This window comes from Astatotilapia calliptera, chromosome 14 (assembly GCF_900246225.1).
Source record: "Astatotilapia calliptera chromosome 14, fAstCal1.2, whole genome shotgun sequence".
Taxonomy (NCBI): Eukaryota; Metazoa; Chordata; class Actinopteri; order Cichliformes; family Cichlidae; genus Astatotilapia; species Astatotilapia calliptera.
The window spans coordinates 20,768,611-20,780,850 of record NC_039315.1 but is presented as its reverse complement, the minus strand read 5'-3'; the positions used below and the strand labels follow the sequence as shown (position 1 = coordinate 20,780,850).

The window sequence follows — 12,240 nt, the reverse complement described above, 5'->3', positions numbered from 1 at the left end:
CATTCTGTCTCTCACAGTTGAAGTGTACCTCTGGTGCAAATTACTGACCTCTGTCATCATTTTAAGTGGGGGAACTTGCACAATCGGTGGCTGACTAAATACTTTTTTGCCCCACTGTAGATTATAACTTTAACATATGCTCTTACTGGGTGACATCACTTCCTCTTTCCGCAGTCACTCAAGTGTAATCATGAGTTATTTCTGAGAGTTTAAAGCCCTCCGGACAAATTTTGGGTGCGACCGTTAATACTTTAGATAAAGTACAGTCATCATTCCTACCAGTGAGTAACAGTTGTGTCATCACACTTTGTCCTGTAATCAGTACCTCTTTCACACAGCCACTCTGGACATTGTTGGGAGGGAGAGTGCGGTGGTTCGTGGGGGATTCACGCTATTATGAGTCAGCTAAATATGTCAGAGTATGGGGTGCATGCTACCTGCTAGCATTATTATTAGACAAACATTATAAAAAGCTAGTTTTTGATGCTTGTTTTTGCAGCATATGGAATCATTTTATCATGCTCATTTTACTCTGACTCAGAGCTCATATTCATCTGATTTCCAGACACTCTGCCAAATAAAACTTTAACAATCAGTCATTCACCACAAGAGCTATTGAGTGATAAAGATAATGGGATTGAGGAAGAAAAAAAGACCAGTTATCACCATGATATCATTTTTCTCTAGAGATGAGAGAGAGATGTAGCAGGATGTGCATTGTTTAATAAAATGATTACTAGCCCAAACATATTGAAATATGCTAATTCTTATGTGTTTACATTCAAAACCTCATGTTTTAAGCTGTGATTTACAAACTCATGCGGAGTTTAAACTCAGCAATACTGGTACAGTATTTACTTGGTATCAGATCGATACTAAGTAAATAAAGCACTAGTCTGCAGCTCTAAAAACAGGAGTGTTCTCAAAACACACTTATCAAAAATAATTGATCAGTCCTGCAAGGCTATTGGTGTATTGCCTTACTTCTTGTCAAAGTAACACAGGGACTGTCAAAATTTCAAACAGTTGCAAATAATCTGTCCCTAACAATACAACCTGTGTGGTAGTTCTGTGTAGTCCACGGCAGGTGATGCATCAGCTGCATTCTGGGTACTGGAAGAGCTGTGTTTGATTTAGGTGCTGGATGAGTAGAGCTTTCATGATACGTATCGCAGGGCGACCTCTCGCTAGCTGTGGCTGTTATTTGCTCTTTTCTCACACTGGCACAAATCGCTGCACCTGAACATCACACGAGCTGGCTGGTTAAATACAGTTTAATGTCCAGTTGGGTGAGTCCTTCACCTTTTCACATGCCCTACATGAGGTAATGACTTTAAAAGTGGTGTGCAAACTCACATATTTATAATAACAAGTGTAATTACTGGATGTTTAGCGAAGCCTACTAGCTCATATGCCTAAAATACGCAGAACTTAGCCTTTCTCCTTCTTCCTTCAATTTTCCTTTGTTTGTCAACGATTTGTTACTCTCTCTCTAACACACACACACACACACACACACACACACACACACACACACACACACACACACACACACACACACACACACACACACACACAGGATATCCTCCAGTCTGGGTACCCTGTTTTGCCACTCTGATCACAAAAACAGGATATATATGTGTGTGTGTGTGTGTGTGTGTGTGTGTGTGTGTGTGTGTGTGTGTGTGTGTGTGTGTGTGTGTGAATGTGACACACACACACATAAAGACACACTACTAAAGGGAGCATTTCTACTTCACCAAGACCACATAGGGAGGGCAGAGGAGTTGCTATGGCAACATACTGTTCAGGTGGTTGTCAGGTGATGACAGCAGAGAAAGGAGGATGGAGGGATGAGATGTCCTGTAGAAAATGAATAGAAGGAAGCTGGAGAGAGTGAGAGAGAGAGAATGAGAAAAAAATGGAAAGGAACAAAGCATACTGCATGAAAATAGAGAGGAAGGGGGGAAGAGAGGCTGTAGCAAGAGCAGTTGGAATAAAAAGATGAGCCAGGAGTAACTGAAGAGCATCCTCCTAATAGGCCAAGAGCACCTTAGGTAAGCTTTCACATATCAGTCAGTCAGTGTCCTTCTCACCATTCAGTCATTGCTCTTACTCTGATAACAGCTCTGTAGGCTGATCTAAGAGGGTCCAAGTTGTGTGCTGGCATAAAAAAAAGGTTTGGAGCAAGGACATGCAGGTGGTCAATGTCTAATAGTGAAATGGCTACTCCTGCAACTTTATGTTTTGGCTTGCTTTCAAAGGCACTCTCACCTTTAAATAAATGGTAAGTTCAGATTTGTTTAAGTGTGAATTTGCCCACAGGTTCATATTGAATGTAAGAATGTCCTGTTCTTACCCAAGTGATGGGTTGTCTTCATTCTGAAGACAGCTGGAGGTCAAAATGTAGTTTAATAGCTTTATTGACAGTTCTATGGCATAACATCCTCTATCTCCTAGCTGTTACAGTGCAGTACAAAGAATTTCTTCGCTAGAAACAAACCACAGATCAAGTCAGAAATCCGGAGCTCTTTATGTTGTTATGGATGCACATATGGAAAAGAAATACAAACAATTAAAAAAAAAATTTAGAATCCCATCTGGTAGTACAATGTTTCTCTCCGTTACTTTTCCATATGGGTGGCCTCAGTGTGGAGTGGATTAAGAGCTGCAGTAGCAGAGAGATGTGATACTGTAACAAGAGATGTGGAGTTGTAACAAGAATGAAAAAGGAAGAGAGGTTCAAACGCAGCCTGTCTTCACTGTGCTGGACAGATGGATAATCCTCATGTGAAGTGGGCGTGAATGTTAGTTTGTTGGTATTGGAAAGTTCTGCAGATGAGTGTCTAATCAGACTGTTTGAGCAGTTTAGCGTTCAGAGAGATTTCTTTGAGGCCTCAGGCAGCAATCGGTGACCACTGGTTGCTATGTGAAAATGAATATTACCTGACCAGCTGTGAAGGGTTCTGGTAATCGTCGGTGTGAAATCAATTGCTAAAGCCTTAACCACGAAGGCCTAGACTGGTAAGTGACTTCCTGGTAACCAGTTGGGGAGTGGCTTCTGGAGGTTGCCGTCACTAGTGTGAAATCTGTTGTAAAAGGGTATATGGTGCTGAACCGAAAACCTAATTGCAATTAGTAGTTAGCAGATTCCCAAGGTTGCCCATAGTTTGCATGAAGGTGTTGACTTATCTGCAAATACTTGTAAACTACTTGCCACAGTGAAACTGTTAAAAGTCCAACACAAACCAGAAATGGAGAATGTTGGCTTCAAAGTAAAAGTGCCATCCAGATCCACTGCAGCCTGTTGGTAAGAGTGAGAAAAAGAGAGCGAGGATGACTGTTCTTGATCTTTATGTGTTCATGACACAAGGTTGCTGATGCCAGTAATCTTGCCCATTTGTTTATTTTGCTTTTGCTGTTTCTTTATCTTTCCTTTATTTGTGCAAAATAAAGGCACAAATAGATAATAAAACTAAACCTGGACTCTCTTTATTAATCTACTCACTGCATGTCATGTACTACAAAACATGCTTAGTTCACTCCAGTTGAGACATTTAGGAGATAATGCTGTTTTTTTTCTTTTTTCTTCATAAAAGAGTTATTCTCCCTTTCTTTATGAGGTTTTTAGACAGTGGATGCCAGGGGTCACTAGGCCACAGTCTCCCCCAGGACACAAGCTTGTGTGTCAGCTGGAGGGAAACAAATATCTGGTCCAGGAAACTAGAGAAAGAACTGTTCTTTGATGGCCTCAGTCACCATCTGTGAAAGGTGAAAAAAAGCAAGATGAGAAAGAGAGATACAGGGTAATTCTGTTGAGTATGTTATAATGAGAGAGACAAAAGTAAAAGAGAGCTCAATAGCATGGTATTAGAAAAAAAGAGCACAGAAGGGATGTGTATATGTGTAAATGCAATTGGGTGTAAGGGGATTGTGGGGGGGCAATAGTTAGATTTAAAAATAGGCCTTTTGAGAATCATAATGTAAGTGATGAAGGGTGAAGCATGGAGAGAGGGAAGTGTTGGTGATTTAGGATAACAAGGAGGAGATTTGTAAAGAGGAATGATATCAGATTTACATGCAGATCTGGAAGCTTGATAAAAAAGATAAAGGGAAGAAGGTGGCTTTGAGGATTGGAGTATTTACCTTGAAACTCAAACTGTCTTGACTGTATTTTAGTAGGGATTCTTTTATTAAGGCTACCCATCCCTACGAACGTAAACACAGGGACACGAGGACAGAGCGTTTGTGAGTCACTGTTACTGACACAGTGACCCAGTCTGGAAGATGTAGGTTACCCTTTCTTGTAGCCCTCAGGTTTCTCGGGAACTGACTCGGATTTACTGATACAAAGCCGGTCTATTGTTTTGTGCACTGATACCCAAACTAAACTGTAAAACATCCACTGTACAGAAATAAAAATCCAACCGCCCATCTTCACCATACGTTCCTTTTTCTTGCATAATGATAACAGTGAATGCATTTTCTGTCAAGTTGCAGATTTGAATGTATTTTATTTGCTATGAATTCCAAACATTAGACACTGTTTCTCTCATCTGAATGACTGGGTGCAAGTGAGCTGACTCAGTGCAGTTCACAAACTTGTAATTCATTTTATTCTAACAGTCTGCATGTTTCCTATAACATCAAAAGCATCTTCTCCGGGGATTTGGCAGGGATTCATTAATCAGACAATAGGAGCTAGATGGTCCTTAATTGTTCCCAGCTCCCCATTTTTGTGCTCTTGTGCTTTCAGGCTCTGCAGAAGTTAGCGAGTCAGTACCTAAAGAGAGACTGGCCTGGAATCAACCCTGATGACCAGAGAACAGACTATAGGTAGGTTTGTGTGTGTGCATATGACACAGAAAAATGCACATATTACATAAAATTAGGAGCTGGAAGCTACTTTGTCTTCTTGCATCATCTACAAATTTATTTCAGCTGCAGTGTTCACATGAAGGCTGAAATTATACTGTGCTGGAGTCGTTCAATATTCTAGAAAAAAATCGTCATGGTCTACAGCACAGTTATGAGTCATTATTTACTGTAACAGAGGCACTGAAATAGAAGACTTGAAGTTGGATCTAAGTTATTCTGACAAACAGAAATAATGCATTGCGACACAAATTTTCTCCCCTTGTGGTTCCCTGCTCACAAAGTTTTTTTAAAACCCACATTTTAAAAAACATGTCCAATATCCAAGCAAATGGATATTGGATTAATTAAATAATCCAGCTGCAGAAACTTTCCAGCACTCAGTGCTTTTTCTCTCCTACTAGGAATGTGTATGCAGTGTGGAGGTCCTATTTAGAAGGTACAGTCCAGGTGAGCCAGTCCAGGCTCAATGTATGCGACAATTACAAGAGTCAAGTATCAGAGCCCGCTAAGACTGTTAGACTGTACAAGGAGCAGCAGCTTAAAAAGGTGAGTTGGTCATTTTTTTCCTGAAGCAGTATTTGTGCTCTGTTGCTGCTGCATCTTTCCAATGTGCTTGCTCAGAGTTAACTTCATGTTGTTCTGCTTGTTCTTCAAACATATGCCTGTTGTCTTTTTCCCTTTTCACAGACAATAGATCAGCTGAGCGGCATTCAAGCAGAGCTGCAGGAGTCAGTGAAGGAGTTGGCCAAAGCTAAGAAAAAATACTACGACTGCGAGCAGGTTGCCCACGCTATACGAGAGAAGGCCGACATCGAGGCGAAGTAAGTCTGCCGCAACACTGTGCACGTGTGTGTGTGTAGGGCTTTTCAGGTAGTTGCCAAGTCAGTTTCAGTGAGGGGATCTGGTGTCCCTGTTATGCTGTGGAGGGCACATATTTGCCTGGCACGAGTTGGGTCCACTTGCAAATCAATACAAAGCTGTTCTAATTTTTTTATTGTCTTTGATTTTGAGCGGTGCAGTTACCAGATTTAGATGAAATCGGTTGCAAAGAGGATGCGGCACCAAAAACCTCTTTGGGATTGCTTTGATTGCTTGAGGGTTGTGTTTTGTTTGCATTGAAGACACTGATTTCTCAATTCATCTCATTGATGTGACCAACAGATTTCAACCAACTATTACTTTGATGGTTACCATTCAGTTCAATTCAATTGTATTTATCTAGCACCAAATCACAGCAACAGTTGCCTCAAGGTGCTTTATATTTTAAGGTAAAGACAATTATACAAAGAAAACATTCATACACTATATTGCCAAAAGTATTCACTCCTCTGCCTTCATATGCATATGAATTTGAGTGACATCCCATTCTTAACCCATAGGGTTTAACATGATGTTAGTCAGCCCACCCTTTGCATCTATAACAGCTTCAGTTCTTCTGGGATGGCTTTCCACAAGGATTAAGAGTGGGTTTATGGGAACCTTTGACCAATCTTCCAGAAGCACATTTATGAGGTCAGAAACTGATGTTGGATGAGACGGGCCGGCCCGCAGTCTCCACTCATAATTCATCCTAAAGTTGTTCTGGCGGGTTGAGATGAAGACTCTGTGCAGGCCATTCAAGTTCTTCCACACCAGACTCACTCATCCATGTCTTTATGGACCTTGCTTTGTGCACTGGTGCGCAGTCATGTTGGAACAGGAAGGGTTCATCACTTCATGGCTCAGTTGCTGTCATTTCCAGTCGCTTCCACTTTGTTATAATACCACTAACAGTTTACTGTGGAATATGTAGTAGTGAGGAAATTTCAGTGCTAGGCTTACTGCACAGGTTGTGTCCTATCACGGTACCACTCTGGAATTCACTGAGCTCCTGAGAGCGACTCATTCGTTCACAAATATTAGTAGACGCAGTCTGCATGCCTAGAGGCTTGATATTATACACCTGTGGCAATGGAAGTAACTGGAATACCTGAATCCATTGATTTGGGTGAGCGAGGGAATACTTTTAGCAATATAGCGTAGATTGCGCCACACTTTTTAGCTTTAGTTCATTTCTGTGGAACCTACAGGTGACTGCAGCAAACTGATAGCAACGAAAGACATTGCAAGGTTTTCGGTGTAGCACCTCTTTGAGACCCATTTCACCTATTTACTGCCTGTGGGTCACTGAAGGATGTTTAGGCCTGTGTGAATAAAGCTCAAGAGAGCACTTTACACAACCGTGTATCATAACACCAAAATGAGAGAAGAGTCCTCCTAAATATCAAGTCACACCCAAAGTCTACTGGTGGTAAATCCTGTCTCCCTACACTTGTCTTACTTAGAAACTTTATGTTGGATTTTTCTTTAATTTACCACACTTCTTGGTAAATATATAAAAATGGTGTGACTAAACAGATGGTCTCCATGGTGAGGGAGAATGTAATCAAGAGAGTGAAGCTGGTTAACCTCATAAGGAGAATGTGTGTGTGTGTTTCTGTTTGGAGAGAGATAAAGAAAGGGAAAAACATTGTCATCGAGGATGAAAGAAGCAATCAGTCATAAACATACACAGGTGTTTGAAAGAGAGAGAAAAAATACAGACGAAAAGACATGAAAACAACAACAGAGGAACAGTAAAGAATAGTGTGGAAACATTGACTGACTTTAGTTTTGATGAATCAGCTAACCACATCTAAACGATGTTAATTTGATATTATTAATTAATTTGAAGCATAGCTCCAGCAGATATATAGAGAGTAATGTTGATGTTGATTGAAAGCACTTTTTTCCTGTGACCCTGGTGTCTGTCCTTTACTTTTTTATTACCTTCCAAGCTTAAGAGGCTTTCTGATTGAACAGCCACCTGACCTGTTTCTGCTCTAAGAATTCAAATCTTGAAGCTTTGCAGTCTCACAATTAGTTCCAGAGTTTGATCTGGAGCTGATGAGTGTTGTTTTCCTCCCATCCCTTGGTAGCAGTAGCTATGGTGACATTTTCACTTCATTGAATTCTCAACCCTTGGTTTGCGCTCACATCGATTGGCCAATCTACTCTTTTCTGTTCTCCATCGCTCAGTAGAAAGTAGCAGCGATGGAAATAACTGTATCGCCTGTGTGCCATTATTGGAGAGTATGCACATGCGTGTGTGTTTGAGAGGATAAAAATGGCGAGGCACAAGGAACACACAGGAATAAATTGGTGTGAATGTTATTTTTAACAGCACTCGGGGTGTAAAGTAGGACTTAAGTAGAAGCATTTTACAGGTACTCTCGCGCGGGGAACTGGCAGAGAAAATTACACACTGAAGCATTTGCATCGGCGAGTGTTAGATTTAATCGAAATAAACATGCTTTTTTTAATGTTTTTGCGCTCATGCGCACGGATACACATGCCGGGAGGAGACAGGCTCTCTCTGTCATTGATACAAATGAGTGTCTGGATCAGGCTCACATTCATCACTGTCAAGTCTCGCTCTGCTCAGGCCAGGGTTCGTCTATAAAGTCTGGTCCGAATCAGAGGATGGAGATGTGGTAGAAATCCTTGGATCTTCCCTTCTGTCGTCTTTTACTTGACATGTTAAATTTAAAAATGTGAATACACAAAAAGTTTACAGTGTTTAAAAAAAAATAAAATAAAATTAGATACTTATTATTGTTTTGTTTTTTGTCTTTTTCAGGTCTAAACTGGGTCTTTTTCAGTCAAGAATTAGTTTACAGAAAGCAAGTGTGAAGGTAAGAACCTGAAACATAACAGCGGCTTGTTTAGGCAGGGCTTTCAGATGTATTACTTTGAACAATTATTTAAAAACAAGTAGTAACACTATACACATTTTTTCTGTCTGTTTTTTGAAGTTGAAAGCAAAAAGAAGTGACTGTAACTCAAAGGCGACACAGGCCAGGAATGACTACTTGCTAACGCTAGCTGCTGCCAATGCTCACCACGATCGGTACTACCATACAGATCTGCTGCACTGCATACAGGTAAATATAGAAAGATGAAAGAAAGGAAATGAATGAGGTAAGTGGTGTGAAAGTGAAAACACAAAGCCAACATTAAAGACTCGAGATTTTAATGCTGTTGCAATATTTTGCTTTACTAGATCAAGTACTGACTTAAGAGCCTCCCTTGGATAATATCCGGAGGGATTTTTAATTTTTTTTTTTGGACGGGAATGAGGAAGCATTTTTCTGTTTTCAGAATATAAATTGGGGAGCTTTGAATCTAAGTTCCGTTTTGGGAAAACGTGTTCCTTTCATGAGTCCACAAAGTCAGACTCCCATTCACTGTCAGTGAAATAGCTGGTAGGGAAATATCACACACGAAAAAGTGTTGATTTCACAGTTTTGAGTCTTCAAAGAAAGTCGCAGCGTTGTGCGGATTTACGATTTGAAAGGGGCTTATGTGAAGAAAAGTGAGCCATGCTAATGTCAACTTAAACCAAATCATCGGTGGGCAGGAAATTATCATTTTCAGCTGATGGAATATCAAAAAAGACATTCTTTTGTCTTTGGTCTTTTATTTTAAACTGCTAAGATGATTGAATACAAAAGGTGGTTAAGCCCAGTCTTAATCAGACACAATAATATCTTGCTGAGCTGTTTCAGTTGTGATACTGCTTTAATTATGATCTGTATGAAAATACACAAACAAAAATCCCAGTCTGTAATTCACTTACAGCCTAGCTACTCTGTTGTACAAACATGGGCTAACATGCTCACAGATACAACACATAAAGTAAAAGTCTCGAAACATCATATGTTTCCTTATATTTTGCCTCCAAAGAGCCAGAATTTCTTGGAATTTTTAAAGTGTTCTCGAGCAATAGTTCTCCAGGATGTCTGAAGGTCTTTTTCAAGTTTCTCTGGCTGCTTTTTCACAAATTTTCAGTCCATTACTTTTACTTGACCATTTTCATGAAACATTCAAGCACAAAACAGAACCTAACTCAAGGGATGAAAAGAAACCAATTTTTACATTTTTTAAGCAATTTGTTACTAGTAGTATGTCACAAAACATCATTTGTTCCAGTTTCTTGTGTTGAATCTATTAAAAATGCCAAAGATAACACAGACACGTTAGAGCATTTTTGCTCTAACAAGTGATTTCCAGAGATCTATTAGATGAAAACTTGGCATATCTCAGCATGGTGTGTCAAAACTGCCTATAGCAGATGAACAGTATCTGAAAGTTATTTCTTAAAGAAATGTGAAAAATCCAAACCCAGGACCTGAGAGATGCATCTGACACTTCAATTGGTCTATTCTCTACTGTTCACTAAAGCCTCAAAAGAAGTGTCTCAGTAGAAAGGGTGGCTGTCAACAAACATTGTTAAGGAAGGGAGAAAAAGATGTGCCAAATTTCACAACAACTGGACTGAGAATCAGTAGTCCAGAGTGGAAAATGCACGACAAGTGAGTGTCTACAGCCATCGGTAAAACTGTCATGGTTTGAAGCTGCATTTCAGCCAGTGGTGTTGGGTGTCTTGTTAAAATTTGTGGAATTATAAACATAGAAAAGCATAATGAGATTTTAACCCACTGGAAAGCGTCTGATTGACAATTGCTTAATTCTTCAGCATGAAAAATCCTCAGGCGTGACTGATTATGGTAGTTCTGTTATAGACACACATGTTGGTCTGTTTTACATCTGCAGCTTTATTGCTCTTGTTTTTCTCATTTGTCTGACCATCAGTTAAATGGTATGTACTCAGGATTTCAATAATATTAAATAAAATGTAAGTTTTTTTTCTTCTGTTTCTTGGCTTTTGACTCCTTGTTTATTTCTTCTCCCATCTTCTTTTCTGTCTTCTCTCCTCACTCTCGCATGCTCTGCCTTAGGCGTGCATGAGCATCTATACTACGAGGCCATTCTGAATAATAGATCCTTAGCTTCTTGTGACAGAAGGACAGGACTGCAGGGAAATATGCACATACACAAATATGCGCATGAAAACACACACAGAGAATGAGGGACATTGCTAGAAGGAAGCAAGCTGTCTGTCCTCCCTCTCCTTCCTGTGCTGATTCATTTGTGGTGTTTACCTGAAAATATCAGCACTTGTGAATGTATGAGTTCTCTCTGCAGTTCAAGGAAGGCGTGAAATCTTTTCCATGAATGCATTCCTGTATGCTTTTGGGGCCTTTTCATCTCCATGTTCAACAGATATTGTAGTTATCCCATGAAATGTTTGAGATTAAATGAGTTATAGTGGTAAGAATCGGCTTCCTTCCTTCCTAGGTCATCTGAGAAAAGAAAATGATTAAGTGTGAAATAGATGACTGAAGGATAATAGAATAGTTTCTCTGGGGATGATAGGTGAGGAGACTTGTAATTGATAGCCTTGTTTAGATCAAATCTTCCCTTCATAAATACTGACTGTACTGAGAGTTGTAGTGAGGCTGCGGTAATAACTTAAATCTTATAGGTGAGCCGTCCTTGTCAATGCGACAGCTGTAGTGAAAGGGCAGAGGAAGAACCGACTGCTCAACGTCTCCCTCTGCTGTCAGCAGTATATGCTGTTATTAATGTCGGTCTTTAAAGTTGCCGGCTAGACATTGACACACACAACCACACACCCTCACACTTGCACCTCTGCTGCCCCGTCTGCTCCCCTGTGCTGCCCTTATTGTTCCAACTGATGCAGTCATTCAACCCAAACACAGACACACACACATAAACACACATCCACTGACCATGGTATAGGGACGGACGGGGCTTTTTCTGGAAGCTGACTCACTTCATTTCAACACTACCGTAAATGGATGAAAAAAGGAGGGGAGGAAGAGAAGAAAGGGGGAGGAGGAAATGACCAGAATGATGAGGGAACATTTAGAGAGAAGTCAGCCAGCAACCCACCCTTAATGACATAATGTCCTTGTCAATATTCCATTGTTTTTGAGGCTGTGTTGTGTGTGAATGCTGTGGGTTGTGGGTTTTATGTTGTTTTTTTAAATGTGTTTGTCTGTATAAGAAGGAGACAGACGTAGGTGTTAGCTGGAGGCTGCAGACTTGGCCTAAATGATCTGCTGGTTAGAATAGTGTGTGCACGTTTCTGAGACTTTGGCCAGAGGAGTGCGTGTATGTGTGTGTCTCTGAGCATTTGATCACTGATGTCTGTGTGTGTGTGTGCCTTCTCTGTGTTTTGTTGAATTGGAATCTGAACCCCTTCACCTTCCTCTGCAGCTGTGAGAACACCATCCAAAGAACACACTCACATACTCACTCACACACACACTCGTGTCCCATAAACACATTTTTTTCAGTAAGTCTCTCTTTTTTGCTCTCACCCACTAATACCTTTTATACCTTTTCAAAACGCTCTCCCTTCCCTTCTTCTTCCTCTCCTCCTCCCCTCCGTTAGCCCCGCTCTCTGTCTGTTTG

General features: G+C 40.5%; 1 protein-coding gene across 2 annotated transcripts in view; it reads left to right on the top strand.

Moving 5' to 3' along the window:
- The window catches only part of fchsd2 (FCH and double SH3 domains 2), a 75,129-nt gene that overhangs the window by 29,011 nt on the left and 33,878 nt on the right, over positions 1–12,240 (top strand). For both annotated transcript variants that reach the window (XM_026191269.1, XM_026191267.1), the window contains exons 4-8: positions 4,757–4,836; positions 5,280–5,424; positions 5,566–5,699; positions 8,537–8,591; positions 8,712–8,840. In XM_026191269.1, the coding sequence (XP_026047054.1) occupies positions 4,757–4,836; positions 5,280–5,424; positions 5,566–5,699; positions 8,537–8,591; positions 8,712–8,840 (543 nt within the window). The remainder of the gene's footprint in view (positions 1–4,756; positions 4,837–5,279; positions 5,425–5,565; positions 5,700–8,536; positions 8,592–8,711; positions 8,841–12,240) is intronic.